Here is a 20,697-nt window from a genome sequence, read left to right as displayed (position 1 = left end):
TTAATGCATCTTTTGTTCTTGTTTTTTATTGGTTGCTGGGGTTCTAAGCCACTCCAGCAACATTGCATCACCTCATTTAGCAGTCAGTTGGGATTCCACTTGTTCTGGTGAAAGATTAGTTCTAATTTCATCTGCAAGAAAGGAATGTTCTCCCTCTGAAGCATTTTCAAGGCCTGTCTATCACCAGACAACTAATCCCTTAGCTTCATGCATTCATTGATACTAGCACTCCTGCTCATCATATGGAAATTATCAAGACAAGAAAAGGGCAATTGCCCTGTAACACTGAATATGCAAGTCTCACTTCAAAATTCAAACAAACCACAGAAAGACCTCATGCTTCTCCTGATTGTTTTAGGATTATTCTTATTAAACCAACTTCATTTTAAGTTTTAAATTTAATAACTCGTTCAGGTAATGCCAGTTCCTCAGGTTTCTTACCAAACCACCTTCCATTTAGTGGCCAGAACAACAGTCAACAGTGGTTTTAATATTCAGTCATTATCTGATAGACTTTTTCTTTCCATAAGCAAAAAGTAATCGCTAAAATGGACTGAAACCCCTCTGCTGCAATCCCAACTGCTTGCTCTGCCCTGAGAGTTCAAATACCACAAGACTGTAGCATTCCCTTCCACAGCTATGATCCTATGAACTGAACAAAACAACTCCGGTGAGCTTTCGGGGAAAAGCTACCAATTGCTACTCCCTTGCAAAGACCAGTTCATACTTTGGAATGGTAATTCTACCATTGCACCATTTTTCTTTTCATTTCATTTTGGAATAAATATCTTGCAAGCTGCTTATTTCACTCAGAGAACAAAGGTGTAAAATCATGAACATCAGCTGCGAAAACAGTTGTAAGTTACACAACATTTCAGCTCGGATCTAATACTCTACAGCGGATGGCATGAGTAAGTATTGTATCACAGCAACAAAGCAGCAACAGTGACAAGCTGAGGATCAAATCCAAAATGCCTAATTTAAGGAAGCAATGCAGGGAGGACAGCTCTCTGATACTAGCTCCAATGACAGCCAGGCTCAAACAAGAGTCAAACCTACTCTTCTTTTTCTTCCCTACAAAAACTTAACTGAACTCCAAAGTGCAAAAACCCAGCAGTGAGCTGGCTGTATTTAGCTTATGTTCAATAAGACCAAGTGTCATTAATCAGTTTCCCAGCAGACAGCACATGAGTGCTCCTAAGAGGGGTTAAAACAGACTAAAGATCTAGGGTTAAAAGCAACTAACAGGAATTCAGACAAAATAATCAAATCACTTATTCCCTTCCCCAGAATATCAAAGAAACCCCTGCATTAGCCTCTTTCGGTTAGATATGAGTAACAGATCTTATCTCTCCTGCCACGCATCACCACTCCATTTCATTAGCAATCTGATCTATCTCAACTAGACATGTTTTCGCTAATGAAAAACTGCCCATTAATCTGGTTTGTTACTCTTATCATTTAACGCAAAACCAAAGCAAATCTTCCTCTACACATACATCCATTTGCCATACTTACAAGGGGAATCATAAAGACCTCTACAAGAGATGAAAATTATGTGCACCCCTGGTAATAAATCAGGTAATAAGAAAGCCAGCTCTGCTGTATCAGCACTACCCATCTTCATGCGCTCAATCCCTGCTTGACACATCACACATTTGTCCCAGGAATGTTATCAGAGATACCATGGGAACTACCAAGTGATTTGGGAGAATGTGTTTGTCAGATAGTGCTCTGAACTTTTACAGCCTTGTATTTAACCATCTCACTATCCCAGCACAACAGAAGCTACACCACAGTAAAATCGTATTGCAATGGCTTATCCCAGTTCTACGAATAAAATGAACTGTGGCAGCATAACTGCATCACACCAGAGCTTTTAGCTTTAGTAGTTTAACAACCTGTGCCATGACTTTAAAACCCGTTTCAATTTAATACCTATTAAGATTTACACCATGCATCTGAAGCTGAAAGTAACTGCTTCTCTTCAAATAGCTTAAATAAATAAGGACCACAGAGGATAATGTAGGCTCAAGGGGAGAAAAGGGGAAAAAAAAACAACCCAACACACCCATAAGGAAGCCTGAAGCATTAAAAAAGGAACAAAAGCATTTTATCCTATCTAGAAGAGTATCATACGCTAAAGCACACCCCAGAAAATAGTCTACAGACCATCTTATCGAGGTGATAGAAATGCAATTGCCTCAACTTTGTTTTCTAGATGCTGCTCAACAGAAGTGTGATTTGGGACATTCTTTAAATCCACTGTTCTGTTCCTTGAGAAGTTGGTTTTAAGTTGATTTGAAGTCCTTGGGAAGGTAATAATGACATTTTTAGGCAGGCAGAGAAAGCTGATACTTAATCATGTGGTAGGAAATCCTAAAGACACTGATTTCCATCTGACACCAAAAGAGCTGCTGTAAACTATGATCCACTTTAACCATGCCTCTTTCTAAGGTTATTCATTGCCTCTGGGCGTTTCCACACTAGATGGTAGAAAGTTCGCAACAGATGAAAACAGTTCATTTGGTCACCGTCCTTCATAACACTGGAATTCCCAACAGACTGTTTCTACTACTTACAAAAACCTGACAACAGCCACAATATCGAAGGATAAAAAGTTACAAACAAGTTGACTGAACGTTCCTCTGAGCCAAAGTTATGAAACATTAAAACTGTTTCATTGCACAGATTTGTCTGTAAATTGTCAATTTTTTAAGGTCATCACTCCAAGTCTACCCATAGAATATTGAGTTAAAAGATGAATTTCTTTCCGGAGGGCCCAAACAAAACATAGATAGGGACAGAGAGTTCACAATCACAGAGCTACCTCCCTAGCATGTAACTGGAGAGACAAACACCACCGTATCACCAGTCGGAGGACTACAATGACGTCTTTCCACAGTATATTTATCTCTTATGTTTACAGGCCCTTCTCTCGGAAGGAAAGGACAGATTCTTCTTTCTCAACAGAATTGTTTTCCCAAGATCTTCTGGACAAAGCCAGAGAACCTAATATAATCCTTGCTTCAGTAGCAGGAGCCAGAAGCTGAGTCTACAAAACCCCCTCTCTCAACTACATAAATTAGGAGCTCAAATACCATCCTTCCTTGCCAATGGAAAACAAACCCCCTCAAATATTTGCAACAAGTTCCCAGTATTTTTTTTTTACCTAATTCAATATTTCTATTTTTCCCTGAAAAAGCTACCCCAGAAGATGCAGAAGCCAGAGAAACAACCATGAAATTTTCCTTTTAAAGCAGTCCACACACAGCCTTTTCCAACACTTAGGGGACAGTGTTCTTATGGAATGAAGTACTACATCTCCCCTTACAGTAAATGGGGTAAGGAGAGATGGCAATCCTACACTTCCACATAATTCCCTGACAAATTGAAACATACACAAGGACTGATACGTGACAAGGCTCATGCCACAGTTATGTTACATATTCCACAATGCGAAGTTCAACATTTAGTCTTTGCTGTCTGGTTACATTTACTGTACTATATGCAGCTGTACTCAACAGTGGAGGGATGTGCCAGAGGAGAATGAAGGCATAACAGACATGGAGAAAGGAGAACATTACTATGAGATATCAAGTGTTTGGGTTTGTTTGCTTGTTTTATTTCTTTCTTCACATCACTGAATTATCAACACTTGTACAAGTTCTTTTCAGTTTGGTATTACTTTGGAAAGGGTCAGTCTGGTAAACTCTGCCCCAGCCTACATAAATGAAGTGTAGGGAGTCCTGTTTAACCTAAATTTAAGACTTATTTTTGCCCTGGGAAGTTCTTGTGTGTATTGTGATCTCTTACAGCATCTGGGTATCAGTGGTTATGTTATAGGCATGGTAAACCATTAAGAAATGGAGTTTTGATGCAACTGATGTTACAACAGGGGACAGACAGTGTGTTTCCAGGTTCTCAGAAGTCTGCATCTTCACCTTGACAGGCAACAGAATAGCTGGCCAACAATGAAGAGGAAAGAAGTCTCCCCCCACTACCCCTTTGCCATTTATTCCTCTCTTCCCCTCCTCTGCTCTCAGTCACATCCATCCCTCAACACTGCCTCTGGAACTTGTCAGACTCCTCTGTGAGCTGCTTTAATTCAATAACATGGCTGTATTAGTGAGGTTAAATGGCTTCTGGAGGGGCCTGATGTGCCCTGGCACAAGATTACTGATGGGAGCAAATACTCCTTTCAGCTGCAGTGAGCTGTTTGTTAGCTCACTCTGTAACCACATCACCCAACTCTAGAGGTATGAGAACTGAAAAATCTTACCCACACATTAAGTGAGCTACTTTTCTGAATAATAAGTTTGGGGTTATGTGGGGGTTTTTTAAATTATTTGTTTTGGTTTTCTTTAAGTTCCTTTTCAAAGGAAAATGTAGCCCCTGTATAAAATCATCACAATAAACTTGGCTATACTGGTAAGTCTATAACATTCTCCAGTAACACCATACACCTGTAACAGAAGCTTTTGGTAGCTCAGCAGCCCAACTGAAACTGGTGGGGCTACTCAGATGAGCACTTGCGCAGCACCTTAAGTATCCAAGGAGTCTTGTCACCAGTATTTTCAGGTCTTCCATGTAGAAAAACTCTGCCACCCCAAGGAATAAGTACCATTTCTTAATAGATCAGGGTTGTAGGTTTCCCCCTCTCCCCCCCATTCAGAGTTTGACAGCATGAATTTTCACATTACCTGTTACCCAAAGCCTACAGCTAAACTCTGGAAAGGGCTGAGTAAGTTCCTCTGTGTGTTTTCAGCCAACAGAGCTCTGACCTTCCAGGTCAGACAGAACAAGATTATGCATCTTAAAAGTCATCCAAGTCTCTACACAGTAGTATGTTTGCTCACAAGAGGAGTTTGGTATACAACAGAGTAGAACAGTATTCTCAAACACTAGGCTACAAGGAAATTTATGCTACATATAGGAGATAAGCAAAACAAAACTTGGCACAGAACTAAAGGTACAGAAGGCATTTGGTCAATCCTGAACTAAAGGTACAGAAGGCATTTTGGTCAACCCTGAACTAAAGGTACAGAAGGCATTTTGGTCAATCCTGTCTCGGACCTGTGTGCTCATACTAACCAGCTCTTCATTTCAGAAATCAAAAGGACTGCAAAGGAGCAATCTGAGATAAGGAGCAGAGCTGAGCTGAGCTTTTGCTGTGCTTCACCAGGAATTGTAGTGATAGGACAAGAGGTAATGGGTTCAAACAACTTAAACAGGGGAAGTTCAGGTTAGATATAAGGAACAGGTTGCCCAAAGAAGTGGCAAATGCTCCATCCCTGGCAGTGTTCAAGGTCAGGTTGGACAGAACCCTGGGCAACACGGTCTTGTGTGAGGCACCCCTGCCCATGGCACTAGATGATCTTAAGGTCCTTTCCAATCCCAATTATTCTATGATTCCACTTACAGGTAAACTACTCTGCGGATGGTGGTCAGGCAGAACTTCCACTAAGAGATCCGCATGAACAGTACTTTAAAGGTACACTGTGACACCTTACTGCCCCTATAACACATGATTTATCTAAGTTAAATATACACCTTTCTCCAACCAGCTGTGCAAAGTCACATTAAAACTGCCCAAACCAACCAACCTGGTAAAAATCATCCAAGTAAACCTCCATTTCTCTTTTGAAATTGGTAAGAAATCAGAACATTTTCTCATTAGAACAGCCTGGATTTAAGATTAATTCTGTGACGCACGCCAAGAGAAATGGGCGAAAAGAAGAAAGAAAATGGGGAAAAAAAGAAGAAAGGGGAAAAAATGAAGAACAGAAAAGGGGAAAGAAATGAAGAAAGGAAAAAGAATGCTTACAAAGTTACAAAGGCGAAGCTATAGACAATTTGAAGTTGCTTACTGAAAGCACTCCTGGAAAGCTCTCTTCCATCCAGTAACAGATATTGTTTGTTCAGTCTCACATCTGCCACTGCACATGGCTAGCAGTTGCCCTTAACAAATCAGTCCTGAATTTGAAAAGCCTATGCTGATCTAACAACATCTGTCACAACTGCTGTGCCGTGACTCCTTGCAGTGATGGGAAACTGCAAGCGTCTTATCTTGTTTCTACCACCTTCCAAGCTTTCTTATAATCTCATAGAGTTAAGAATTTCCAGCTACCGCATTAAATCCCCTGATTTTCATGAAGATTTCAGTCAACCAAGACACTTTGTACAGTAAGAAAGTACCCTGCTGAAGGGCTTTCGTATCAATAGCTTATTTCCTACTCTCTAATTACAGAAAGCAACATGCAGCCAGACGCAAGAAGTAACAGAAATTATTCTCTTGGTCCTCAAAAAATCCTCTAGTAACCAGGTCTGCTACAATTCACCTCATTTCTACAATGTTTTCCCAAAAAGGAGAATTAAAGCACCACTGATTCCTTAAACACCCAAAAACCTCAAACATACCAATGACTGGAATCAGAACGTAAAAAATACCACGCCATTCTTAACAAACTCCAGTACCACAAAGGTTTCCTCAAGAGCACACCACCGGTTCAGACTCTAACTGAAACTCAGCTCCATGCAAGAACAAGAAAGGTAGAAAGTAAGAATATTGTCCAATGACCTGACACAGCTGAACCAGTGCTGCTTGTGAAAGCACTGAGGAGTTGAGCAATTTGTGCTGTTCGGAGTGATACCATATTTATCACAAAAGGCAAAGAACTCTGACTTCTTACACAGAACAAGTGTATGTTTTCAAAACCCATTATGCTACTCCTCTTGTATTTGAAAGCAGCTTTCTTCCACAGTAAGCCAACTGCAATGCTCCCCAATGCATTCATTTCTCATTTTGGCAAACACTGCTACTGTATTTACTGTCTTTATTTCAAAATCATCATGCAGTTTTAATGCCAGGATGGGCCTATCTTGAATATAACCAGAAGCTCTGAGAGGTTAGTGATCCTGCCCCTCCACTCTATTTTTGTGAGACCCCACTTGCAGCACTGTGTGCAGTTCTGGTGTCCTCAACATAAGAAGGACATGGAGCTGTTGGAGCAAGTGCAGAAGAGGCCATGAGGATGATCAGGGGCTGCAGCACCTCCCATATGGAGACAGGCTGAGAACACTGGGGCTGTTCAGCCTGGAGAAGAGAAGCTGCGTGGAGACCTCAGAGCAGCTTCCAGTGTCTGAAGGGGGCTACAAGGATGCTGGAGAGGGACTCTTCATCAGGGACTGCAGCGACAGGACAAGGGGTGATGGGTTCAAACTGAAACAGGGCAAGTTCAGGTTAGATCTAAGGCAGAAGCTCTTCCCTGTGAGGGTGCTGACGCGCTGGCACAGGGTGCCCAGAGAAGCTATAGCTGCTTCATCCCTCACAGTGTTCAAAGCCAGGTTGGACACAGGGTCTTGGAGCAACCTGCTCTAGTGTGGGACATCCCTGCCCGTGGCAGGGGCTGTAACTGGATAATCTTCAGGTCCTCTCCAACCCAAACCATTCTGTGATTCTATGATTCTCTTTTGCGTGCAAGATATTAGCCCAGACAGTGGTTACACTGGGTTGATGAAGATGTATTCGTGATCTTAGAAAGAGGAGCCCTGCCTCTTTAAGGAAATAGTGATAAATCTTATCACATAATTAACACGCACAGCCAGGTCATTAAACTGGGAGAGAGGGGAGAGTAACTGATTTCTGGACTAGGAAATGCCCTCTCAGAAGATGCGAATACAGGACAGACAGCAACCTTTAACTTAAAAAGCTCAAAGTTGATACAAACGCCTGAGAATTCAAACTGCTTTCCCAAACCAGAAAATACAGCTCCTACAGAGCATACTGCAACACAGGTCTTTGCTATGGTAAAACATACACGCTTCCAAAAAGTCCTCCTAATAAGAGGGCAAACAAAGGTGAAAAAGTCCTGGGTATATAAACAGGTCCATTCTTTAGATTCTAACCCAGGTTACACTGTATCAGCCACAAGCTGAAAGCACCCACAGAGAAGCTGGTACGCAACAACCTGTTACTCCCAGTAATTCCCTCATATGCCAGGAAAATGAACCAGCACCAAGACCCAGGCGATTCCACAGAAAAAGGCTACAGAGGTTGCGACAAGGCAGGCTCCAGGAACTGCTTCACAGGTGAAGTTCCCGACAACTGGAAAAAGGGAAATATAACCCCCATTTTCAAGAAGGGGAAAATAGAAGACCCGGGGAATTACAGACCAGTCAGTCTCACCTCTGTGCCTGATAAAATCTTGGAGCACATTCTCCTGGACAGCATGCTAAGGCACATGAAAAACAACAAGGTGCTTGGTGACAGCCAGCATGGCTTCACTAAGGGGAAATCCTGCCTGACCAATTTGGTGGCCTTCTATGATGGGGCTACAGAATTGATGGATAAGGGTAAAGCAGTTGATGTCATCTACCTGGACTTGTGCAAAGCGTTTGACACTGTCCCACACGACATCCTTCTCTCTAAATTGGAGAGATACCAATTTGATGGATGGACCACTCGGTGGATAAAGAACTGGCTGGATGGCCGCACACAAAGAGTTGTGGTCAATGGCTCCATGTCTGGCTGGAGACCGGTAACGAGTGGTGTCCCTCAGGGATTGGTGTTGGGACCGGTCTTGTTTAACATCTTTGTAGCTGACATGGACAGTGAGATTGAGTGCGCCCTCAGCAAGTTTGCTGATGACACCAAGCTGTGTGGTCCGGTTGATACGCTGGAGGGAAGGGATGCCATCCAGAGGGACCTTGGCACGCTTGTGAGGTGAGCTGATGCCAACCTTATGAAGTTCAATCATGACAAGTGCAAAGTCCTGTCCTACACCTGGGTCGGAGCAATCCCAGGCACAGCTAGAGACTGGGCAAAGAAGAGAGTCAGAGTGGCCCTGCAGAGAAGGACTTGGAGGTGCTGGTCGATGAGAAAATGAACATGAGCCGGCTGCAGTGTGCACTCACAGCCCAGAAAGCCAACCGTATCCTGGGCTGCATCAAAAGGAGTGCGACCAGCAGGTCGAAGGAGGTGATCCTGCCCCTCTACTCTGCTCTTGTGAGACCTCACCTGGAGCATTGTGTGCAGTTCTGGTGTCCTCAACATAAAAAGGACATGGAACTGCTGGAACAAGTCCAGAGGAGGGCCAAGAGGATGATCAGGGGACTGGAGCACCTCCTGTATGAAGACAGGCTGAGGAAGTTGGGGCTGTTCAGCCTGGAGAAGAGAAGGCTGCGGGGAGACCTCATAGCAGCCTTCCAGTATCTGAAGGGGGCCTATAGGGATGCTGGGGAGGGACTCTTCGTCAGGGACTGTAGTGATAGGACAAGGAGTAACGGGTTAAAACTTAAACAGGAGAAGTTTAAATTGGATATAAGGAGGAAATTCTTTCCTGTTAAGGTGGTGAGGCACTGGAATCGGTTGCCCAGGGAGGTTGTGAGTGCTCCATCCCTGGCAGTGTTCAAGGCCAGGTTGGATGAAGCCTTGGGTGGGATGGTTTAGTGTGAGGTGTCCCTGTCCATGGCAGGGGGGTTGGAACTAGATGATCTTGAGGTCCTTTCCAAACCTAACTATTCTATGATTCTATTTATCCTGCTAAGAATCAGAACAATCTGAACAGCTCTCTCTGCTCCCTATTCTCCTGCTCCAACCCCAGCTGCTGTAGTAGCCTCTACGTACATTACACCAGGAGACAAAGACAGCTGAAAAGCAGGTGATGAGGTTATGTGCCACACAGACTCAGTCAAAACTGCAGCTCAATACCCATCACACAGTGCTGTACCAAAGCCATTCTCTAGTCACAGAACGTTAACATTTCACACGACCAGAACCAAAGAACCAAACCGAACTGATTTGCACTTTTTAAGTTTGAAAGAGCAGAAACTGTATTTCAGTTTAAGGTCCCTTTTTGTCAAGTCAACTGCCAAACTCTTGTCTGACTGAAATGATGGTATTTTATAATGAGTGAACATTGATAAGTATGCCACAAGTGGATCTGATCTGGGATATTGGTTTTAAATATAGTAACTTGTATTCTTCCACGATCATCCCCGCACCTTATCAAAGCGTAAAGCTCATTTTGGATAAGATGCTGAAGTTACTCCAGTTTGACATCACACTGGAAAATGCAAGTCAACATTACAAATCAAGTTTGTGTTTTCCCAGAAACTGAAGAAACACTCATGTTGTTTTCACATGGCAAAATCAGTGCTGAGTGCAGTGTAAAAATACCTTTTATTTGAAACCAAGGGGTACCTGCTGTTAAACAATACTTCAGAGAAGTACAGAAACTCATTCTGCAGCTCATGTAGCACTTAGCTGTTACAAATGTGTGAAGGGGCTGTATAGAGAAGTAACTTAATAGGAAATCTGTGCCAGAGGAAACGTACAATCTGGCTTTTCAAAAGCCAAGGGAAAAAATTCCTCTGCCCTTCAATCTCTGTGTAAATCCAGGTGGAAGTTACAGGTATTGGATTAATTCTTCAGATAAATATGCACTTTATGAATTGGCTAAAGCAGCGTTTCTTAATTTTCAGTTTTCTGAGGCAGATGAGCTACTTTATAGTAAGTGGTATAATCAGTTCTTCCTTACAGTAGGAAGAACTGAGATTAAATTCAACTGGAAACACAGGTGAAATCCTGGTTATGCTGCACTCAGTGACCCCACTCCCACTGACCACAATGGAACTACGCCATCCTGAGAGGATGAATATTCAGGCACTTGCGGGATGTCTTCACCCACTTCACTTAAACGTTTAGCCTCCTGAATAAAAGGTTGAGCTACTTTTCTTGTCAATTTTAACCATACTCTAAGAGTTCTTTCTATCAAAACCTGTAAACATGAAGCATTCAGTAAAGAGGGATCCTACACTTCAGTATATTCCCATTTGGCAAAATCTCTTGACTGCTTTTAAACTGTATTTACACAGTTTTGATGCACTGAGTTTATTTTGCTCCTGCTTCCTACTCTTAAGGGAAAATACACAGCAGTATAAATCACCAATCCACGTCCTTCCTAGCTGTACTGTGGGACCCAGCCTATACCTCTCTCAGGGTTCCCACACTTGCATCTGGATTTTGCATCTCAAAATAATGCCAGGATTCTGCTTCCCTACGGAATCCAACAGTGCTCAAGTGCACAAAGTGATTTCACATCTAGAATTCAAAATCTAAGTTCAAGTCTCATCATTTGTTGCTGTTACATCAGTGTGGAACCAAAACTTACGCTGCTTAACTGACTTCAGTCTTACATGTATGCCACACTTTCAGCACAAGAGTTTGAACATGAAACATCATACACTTGCAAAAGCTTTACCCAGTTACACTAAATGGAACTTCTTTTTCTTTTTAAATCCATTTTGTTCCTCTACACTTCCCCACAGAATTTTATTTGAGGAGACGTTAAGAAAATAAAAGATGTGGTTTTATTTTTTTAAAGGCCCAACCATCTACAGAGCCAAAGTAACCTATTAAATCACTTCTGAAAGTTGCCTTGTTTATGCTAGTTCTCAAATACAGCAAGAGCTGAAATCAAGCTGTTTCCCCTTTCATATTCAGACAAATTGCTGTGACTTTTATTCCTGCTCTTCTTCAGAGTCATAGAACAGTTAGGGTTGGAAAGGACCTTAAGATCACTGGACCATCCTGCACTGCCCTTCTCTCTACCCTTACTCACCCCACCTCCTCCTTCTGTTCTTCTGAGAAGATCAACAGTGCTGCTTTTGCCTCTTATTCACAGCTTGACAGCTCTCCAAATGTGTGATGGTCTTGGATATAAACTGACTTGGATATCAGTCAGTACTTTGAAAAAGCAAAGTTGTATAACATACTGAAAGTTTTCCTGGTATGGTAGGGAGTAGCTGTAATGTCTTCAATTCTCAAGGGTTTAAAAATCACTTACTAGAATTAGAACATCTTGAACGTACATGTGCAAATAGCATTTTTGTTGTTACACCTTGACCTCCCAGCTCCACAGCAAAATTCATACTTCTCTTCTGAATCCTATCTTATCTATGAAGCTGACAAAAGCTACCAATGTCAGCAAGCATAGCCTTTTCCCTTCACCATATTCATAGCAGCAATACATACTGCTGCTTTAGCAGGCTACAAGTCACCTACGATTCTGATCAGACTGCTGTCTCTTCCCATAACCTCCATACCCTTAAAATACTAAGGCCTAGTATCCTGCATCTACATTTCACTGGCATTTCTCAGCTTCACTTTCCCTCTCCTCCCCAAACATGTAGTAGACAGAAGCAGTACTACTCAACACAGTGAAAGTGAATTTTGTGCTCTACTCCTGGTAGCTTGTAGTTGTGTTCTCCTCGTTTTTAAATTTTCAAGGCTCTCATTTTGTGAGCCAACTCATCTGTAATCAATTCCTGATGTACAGAACAAAAGCCCTGAGCCCATGAAGTTTCAGGAAGACCATGTGAAGTTCAAAAACCATGGCTGCAAGGGAAACTATGAAGACACTAAAAGACAGTATGACAAGAAACATTTCCAGTAAGTTTCATGGACAACAGGAGCGCTAAGACTTTAAATACTGAGCTTGCTACAGCTACTGGATAGGAGGTAGCTTCTGCAGCCTCTTTCCCCTCAAGCTTCTTTAACCAGCCCACCACTTTCACACTATTCCCTCACCAGCAACACACTTCTGGGTTTCTGCTTGTAGGAAAAGACAAGTTTTCCATACACTTAGTTGCTGTGCCTAGCAGTATTACAGGCAAGAAAACCAAAGGAAAGCTATGCACAGCAACCTCATACAGCATAGTAGGTGAGAGTAGCTTGCCTTCAAGACAGGTACTTCAGTAGATCCTGAAGTATCTATATAGAATAGCACAGTAGCTACTGAATCAGTCTTGTTACTGACCTGCAACAGGTACTGAGCATGTTTGGAAATTTGAACTAAACTGCATCTTCAAGAACTACATGCTAAGCTCTTAAGTACAGCAAACATTAAGCCTCAAGGCAGTTGGTTTTTAGAATCACAGAATGGTTTGGGTTGGAAAGGACCTTAAAATCATGCAGTTCCAACCCTCACACTACACCATGTCACTCAAGGCTCTGTCCAAGCCTGGCCTTGAACACTGTCAGTGATGGAGCATTTACCACTTGTTTGGGCACCCTGTGCAAGCACATCAGAACCCTCACAGGGAAGAACTTCTGCTTTAGATCTAACCTGAACTTCCCCTGTTTCAGTTTGAACCCATCACCCCTTGTCCTATCGCTGCAGTCGCTGATGAAGAGTCCCTTTCTTTTTATCTTTTTAATCTTTTTTTTCCTTAATATTGACACTGCACAATTGATTTTTCTTCCAGTCTTAGAAGCAGTTTGAATTGTTTTTTTGCCGAAACTAAGAAAATTAGTCTGAGGAAGAGTTCCAAATCAAGCTGTCCATACTTGGCATGGAAAACTTCAGTCCAAACGGTTTAGCAATGCTGTAAGCAGCTGAGAATAAGGTCTTGTGAAGGAAAACTGTAGGCAACCTTAACTATGAGGAGCTCTGCCTTCAAGTCAAAAGTATATCATGAAATAGGCATCCTGTAGACAACATACTTCACTGGCCATGAACTCAGCAAAACTTCACAGCAACTAGTTCAGTGACTCTGTGATAAAAATCAGTGATTCAGACATTAAAGAGAAGCTGTCACTTTAAGTCGTTTGTAACAGAGCATTTTGCCACAGAAGTCTTATAAAACAGGCGTTATTTACTACCTATTCATCTAGTTTGGCTGTGGTTCAACCTTCCAAATGCACACACTGTTATGAGACTATAAATATAATTTTAGCCTGCTAGATTAAGCCAAGAGTCAGGACTACAATGGCATAGAAGCTAAATGTTATACCTTTCCCAGTGGAAGGGTCTTTTTTCCTAACACAACACACACCCCTTCTACGCTGATATACAGTATTAATCTGTCCAGAACTGTTGGCATCACACCTCTTCAAAAACACTGATTTTTTTTTAGATAGATACTTCAATATATACATATACACATATAAATAAATCTGTAGATTGAAGTAATCTTCTTTTGACCAGATAGCCTGGAGCAATAAAGCAATTCCATCGGTATCTCCTACAGCAACTAACATTAAATTCAGCACCTGCAAAACTAATATCTGCCTCAAACAGAAAGCAACGAATATGGAAAAAGAAATCTGATCCTAAGCTGGCACACAGAAGATGTGAAAGATTTAAATAGAAAAGTTCATGTGAAGACTGTCAATAGGCTCTATATTTAGGAGTTGCTCTTGATGGAAGTATATTCTAAGACCAAAAATTCAAGCCTAAGGATAAAAAGGTCGATTTGTTAAGAATTGAAGACTAAATGTTCCACTCCATAAACGAGGAACAGTTCCTTAATATAGAAAACAAAAACAATAAAATTAAACAGTGAACTACATTAGAATATTAAAAAACAACCCTAAAGCTTTTTTAGCTATTATAGGTTCTCCATTTCTCAGGATTGCAACTTCACTAACCAGAAGTTTTGACTGCTTTACAGTATGCCCTCCTCAGATTATAAGTAAGAGTTAAATCTAAATTCCTTACAGAACATCCTCATTCTTCGCCTGACATGAAGATTCTCTCCTATGGAAAATCTCCTGCAAGAAGATTGCAGTTGCAAGGGATGTTGAATACAAAAGGTAGAGGATGGGGGACTGCAGGAGAGGAAATAACAATGAACCACAAGGGATACAAAAAAAAAGTGCACATCTGAGACAGCAAACTGACATTTCACAAATACTTATTTAAGGCTGTAGTAAATGTAAACCCTCCTAAAATTCTGAAGGACATTTTCCTTTGGGGAGCAAAGGCAACTTAATATGAGAAGAGAATTCTTCTCAGCTGTTTTTAACTCTGCTTATTTTTGTCACTCAAGCACACACTATATGACTCAAACTAGTCAAAGTTGAAGGTCTGAAATGACCCTGATAGATGTAATAACATTAGAATTCTACCCATAAGCAAGCTTGTTAGGCCTTCCTGGAACATTCCCACAAAAGCTTAGCTTGAACACAGCACCTGGTTTTCAGCCAAACCCCACCAAGCTCTCTCAAGGGGTCAGGTAAAGAAAATACAATTGTTAACACGTATTTCAGGCTCCGTATTTCACTGCTGAAACTACACACTGGAAGGTTGTCTTAAACATGTCTTATTCCAGGGTACTTCACCACTTCCCAAGCCCCACAAGAGATCACTGTAACAATCACTTGCCTATGGCTGAAAGATTTTTGGACCACTTTGCAGTTGTTCTGCTTTAAGGAACAGAGATTTCTCTGTGGGGAGAGAGTTTCATTTGGAAGCGAACACTGAGAATTTCTTTTCTTGTATTTGCTCGCTGATATAGTATATTTGTTCATATGATATAGTAAATAAGCCTGTGGTGACATGCATCTTCCCAAATGGATGTTCACTACTGAGAAGATCATGGAAAGGCATCAGGAAATGTTTATTCATTCCAGCTGCACTTGACATGCTCGGTACTTAGGGGAAAAGAAAAAGGTATTATTTACTTTACAACCTGACAGACCATATTAACAGTACTAAAAGCAACAAGTTGTGTTTTCTATTCACCATTTCCACCTGTATTTTTACATGCTTCTTCACCCAAAAGTGATAGAAATGAGTAGGTGTCAAGCTCCGAGGTCAAGTTGCACCCCTTTTGTCAAAAAAATGAAGATAACCATACAGTCCCACAGTCTTGTTTTGAAACACCTTGCTATTGAGACAAAGACATTAAAAGATGCTAAGATGTTACAAATAACACTTCCTTTGACAGATTTCTTTAAACTCAACACTCTCGAGTTGCCCATGGAGTGATAAAATCCTGCTGTTAACTAGCACGTTATTTTGGCTGCACATTTTTCAAAGGATTTGTATGATATAAACTATAAAGTAACAATGAAAAGGAGATGGGGAAAAAGTAACTTCAACTTCTAAGAGGTTTAACATTTTAAATACTGTCACTGGGTCTGCAATTGTTTCTTATTCAGCTTTTACAAAATACAGTAAAATGGACACTCTCCTGAATAACAAATACATAGGAAACCTGCTTAACTGAAGAACACATAGCTAATTTATTGTATGTATGCTGACATCAAGCAGGTTTTGCTGAGTTTCTAGCTAAAATGATAGCTATATTCACATACAATAAATGACCTGAATGTTAACAACACACAGTCTTGCTACCCCTCACCTCAATCTCACTCCCACAACAAAACCTCCAAAGAGAAATGCAAGTACTATTTGGGACTGTTCCCTACTAGTTACAGATAGATTTCTTCTCCTAGTAGCAATACACTACACAGCCAAATTAAGGCATTTTGGTCATACACAGCAGCAGGACGATTAACTCCAGAAACATGTACTTTTAAGATTATCTGTCTACAGGCTTTCCAACAACACAACTACAAAATCATGTTACACAACCTGATCTGGCCATTTCAGTGCCAAACAAACAACAGTCCTTAGATAAAGGGGAAAAAATACCCACAACATTATCTACCCAAGAAGGTAGTTTTTAAAAGTGGATGAGTACTTTTTCTTCTGGAACACCCCTCCCTTCCTGGTAAATCAGTGCAAGTCTTTTAGGCCAGTCTGACAAACCTATTGTGGAGATTTATATTTCATTTAGAATATCTGTTTCTGAAAAGTAATGAAAGTAATAACTATAAAAAAGATGAAAGATTTTACAGAAGATTAATATCCAACTGCTTTTTTCACCTACAAAACGCTACTTTTCTCCAAATACAGGCTTCAAACACCTCTGATGTAACCATTTATTAGAACATACCTGGAAAAGCAAAAAGTCTTCGTCTAATTTCCTAAGTGCACGCTGAACACCCTTATAGGCATCAGTATAATGAATGTACTTCACAGTCCCTGTCAGAACACTGTCTACTACTCTGTAGATGATACCACGCTGGCAGCATCACAGCTATTACTGAATTCCATGTTAACTTTTAAAGCAAAGCTTCATCTTTTCTTGATTAGAACAAAATGGTTTATAAATGCATATAGAGAGCAAACCCTTTCTTTCCTAGACCCTTTTTTGGTTTGGGTGGCAGGGGAGGTTCGAGAGAGAAAACGAAGAAGAATAAGACAGATGGAAAGGAATCATCCTACATCTTATAGCTACGATTTCCCAACATCACAAACCCAAGGGAGAAAACATGCAGAGCAGTGCTGCCCAACTTCCTGACAACTCATATTATAAAAGCACATTTTGCCCACAATTTACGTTCTGAAGCAGGTTTAGAGGACAAGTCTTTATATCACAAGCATAAAAACAGTTGTGATTTTCCTTTAAGAACTTAAGGCAATTCAAACTCCTATAAAATCTCTGCCTAACTGAAGAAATTCCTCTGATAGTTTATGACCTCAAATTTCCAAACGTCTGAGCTGCTGATGCAAACTTTCTCTGTATTAGAAGTAAAAAGCTGTAAAACCACACTCACAAAACTGTAAGACTTAATCATATGGAGTTACAAATTTAATATTAGAGTCCCAGCTCAGCAAAACTTGGACATTTTGCTGATTGAAGCTGGAATTACTCCCTGCATAAAGTCCGTATGTTTAACTGTTTGCTGGATCAGGATTCTAACTTTCTGAAGTCTGCCACCTATGTGCAACATTTACCAAGTGCTTTTACAAGGTCTCAAGTGTTGCTTTATAAAAATGCTCTGAGGAAAATACACTGTCAAAGCAGCACATGAACAGCAGGAGCTACATCAGTTTAAAACAGATTATTCTAGTTATAAATCCCTCAAATCAAACCAGCGCACTAACGCAGGACACAACTTCACACAGAAAAGCCCAAAACAAGCAGCAAGAACACCCCTGCTGTTGTTACAAGTAACACCCAAAGCTGCTGCAACAAACACGCTAAAAAGCCCCTAAAACTCCCCTTGTTATTCTCCTGCCCAAGCTTGTGTTTAATAACATTTCTGCCAATAGCCAGTTTTGTTGTTCGTGTACATCTGCCACTCAAGAGTAGGAAAAAAATGAAAGTCTTGAATACTACAGACACAGCAGTAAAAGCCATAGAAATCAAAAATATGCACTATCCTGGAAGATTTTTAAGTTTGCTCTATTTAATTCAGATTTTGGGTATTTGCTGACAGTCATCAGATTTTTTCCACCATCGTTATGATGCAGCTTCAAAAAACGTAAGACTTTAACACTTGTGGAAGTAGAATTAATACGCTGGGTCACGTTAAGGTAATCTCTCTCCCTTATTTCCCAAGTCCCTGACAAATACTTTAGTAACAAGTTTATATTCCCTGCCTAATCAAGACTTTTAAAAAGAACAAATACCTGTACATTTATTTTGATGTTTAAATGTTGCAGTTAACTTCCGTTTTACTTCTGCAATCTAACAAACTGAGTCTCTTCAGATTTTAGCTCCCGTGCAAAGGATAAAACCTGCACTACCTATTGTACTGTCAGCAGGGTCAGCATCTACAGTTTCCCTTCACTTGTGGAGTGCTCCCAGTACACCACTACTCAGAAGGCCTCTGAGGCAACTCCTGATCATTAAAATAAGCCAAAACGCCATTCAAATACTCCCCAGAAGTGATGGAAAGGAACCAAGAAGCCAAACGCCAACTCTCTCCGGTAAATCAGCATATTATGCCACAGGCATAGAGTTCCTCTTTGCAAAGTCCCCTCGTGGGAGGAGCCACCAATCGCTCCGAGGTTTAGGAGCTCGACTGCCAGCACTCCTCAAGTCAACTTACCGTCCCCATCTTCCGCAGAAAGCCCTCAAAAAGCAAACCTGCCCGCCCTACGCTTCCTCCTAAGTTACCCAGGAAAAGGGTGGCGAGTCAGTGGAGTCAGTCCCTGGGGCAGTAAAGGAGAACCAACCCGTACGACACCTATTTATACGAGTAGAGGAAGCGCCCTGGAAAGCACCGGGAGCGGAGGAGGACACGGCTAAAGGGCAGAGGGTGCAGAGAAGAGGCCAAGGCAGGGCAGGCGGCCACAGGGCAGCGCGGGGCATGCGAGCGGTGTCAGAAGAAGGCAGCCCCGGGCGACCGAGGGCACCGGCACTTGTAGCCGGAGGGCTGGGGCGCGCAGGAGAGGAGGGGTGGGGGGAAGACGCAGACGGGTACCTTTGAGCTGGGGCAGCGGCGAGAGCTCCACCTGGCTGCTCTGGCTGCGGAACTGCGAGGAGCCCTGCGAGCGCTTCTGCCTCTGAGCCTTGCGCACCGATTTCCGTGTGAAGCCATCCACTTTCTCCGCGGCAGAGATGGCCGCCGACATGGCTGGGCGGTGAGGCGGCGCGGGGGGACGTCGCTCTCCAGAAGCATATATTAAAGCGGAGGGAGAAGCGGGCGGCCAAAAAAAAGGGGCTTAAACAAAAACCACAACCCCCCCACAAAATCCAAGGGAACGGCAGGCCCAGGTCCCCCCGTCCGCGCACGCCACACGGCCGGGAAGAGGGGAAGAGAGGGACTGGCGGCGGGCGCTGGGGAGGCTCCCAGCTCCCGGCTGAAGCCTGGCCCCGCTGCTCCTGCTTCCCTCGGCGTTTCCTCTGGGCGCGGGGCCGGCCGCCGGGGAGGCGGGGGGGAGCGGCGGCCGGCGGGGGAGCGGAAGAGGGGGAGAAGGGAAGGGAAAAACAAACAAACCAACCCAGCGACAACTCCGCTCCGCGGGGCGGGCGGGCGCCAAACTTTCCTGCGGCGGGTGGGGGCAGCGCGGCCGCGGCTCCCGCTCTCCTCAGGGCAGGGCCGGCCCCAGGGAAGCCGCTGCCCCGCTGCCGCCTCGCTCGCTCCGCGTCCCCTTCAGCCGGGCTCGCCTGCGCCAGCCCGCGCCGAGCCCGCTGTCATCGGCCGGAGTCGCCCCTGGGCCGAGCTCGCCGGGAAGGCGGCTTCCCCTCGCCGCTCCTCAGCCGCTCGCTTCCACACGCCCCTGCTCTCTGCCTTCAGCTGCCGCCGGCTGCTCCCCGCGCCTCCGCCGTCATCCTGCCTGCTCCAAGCTGGGGCCGCCGCCAGGTGCCCGCCCGCCCGCCGCAGCCGCAGCGCCCCGGAGCCGCCGGGCGAGGGGCCGCGGAACTTGGCGGAGCGAGCGGAGTTGAGGGGAGGAGGGAAGGGAGAGGGGCGGGGCGGAGCCGCCGCCAAGGGGGCAAGAGGAGCGGCCGCTGCCGGATGACTGACGGCGAAGGACGGCCAATGAGAAGAGAGGATCGTGGGGCACCCCCCGCCCCTCTCCCCGCTGACGGGCTTGGGGAGGGCGCGGGAGCGAGGCGGGAGTGATTGACGGCAGATTTGTCCAATCGCGAGGAAGGGCGTGGCTGTAGGCGGGGCTTACCGGTGACGTTCCAAGGCGAGGGAAGGGGAACGGGTGGATGGAGCGGGTGGGGCGGACGCCAGCCAATCCGCGCTGGGGGGCGGGAATGGTGGGTGTGTGACGTCGCCGCGCAGCTACGCCCACCGTTACGGAGCCGGTCGGGGCCTCCGCTGGCTGCGGAGCGTGGGTCCGCTCGGTCCGCCGGGACCGGGCTCTCTTACCCCCGCGGGCGCCCAGCCTCAGTCGGGCCGCGGGCAAGCCCCGGCCCCGGCTCCGGTGTCCGCCGGCCGCACCGGCGTGGCTGGGAGCATTCAGCAAGCCGTTAGCAGCCGGACGGGCGATGCTCCTTACGGGGGAAGCTGCGGGAAGGGTGTTCAGCAGCGAGCGAGGCGGTCTGTGCCGCTTTAGAAGCGCTGCTGCCTTGTGTTTCCCCCCCCTCTCCCCGCGCATC

The 20,697-nt window shown here is 43.9% G+C and overlaps 1 protein-coding gene across 1 annotated transcript in view; it reads right to left on the bottom strand.

Annotated features, from left to right (window-relative positions):
- Nucleotides 1-20,053, bottom strand: part of PPP2R5A (protein phosphatase 2 regulatory subunit B'alpha) — a 47,671-nt gene extending 27,618 nt beyond the window's left edge. The window contains exon 1 of the mRNA XM_065679374.1: nt 19,070-20,053. Within this exon, the coding sequence (XP_065535446.1) occupies nt 19,070-19,220 (151 nt within the window). The 5' untranslated portion in view covers nt 19,221-20,053. The remainder of the gene's footprint in view (nt 1-19,069) is intronic.
- Nucleotides 20,054-20,697: the final 644 nt, after the last annotated feature.

Source organism: Lathamus discolor, chromosome 5 (assembly GCF_037157495.1).
Source record: "Lathamus discolor isolate bLatDis1 chromosome 5, bLatDis1.hap1, whole genome shotgun sequence".
Taxonomy (NCBI): Eukaryota; Metazoa; Chordata; class Aves; order Psittaciformes; family Psittacidae; genus Lathamus; species Lathamus discolor.
Note: the sequence above shows the minus strand (reverse complement) of the source record. Positions and strands in the feature narration are given on the sequence as shown.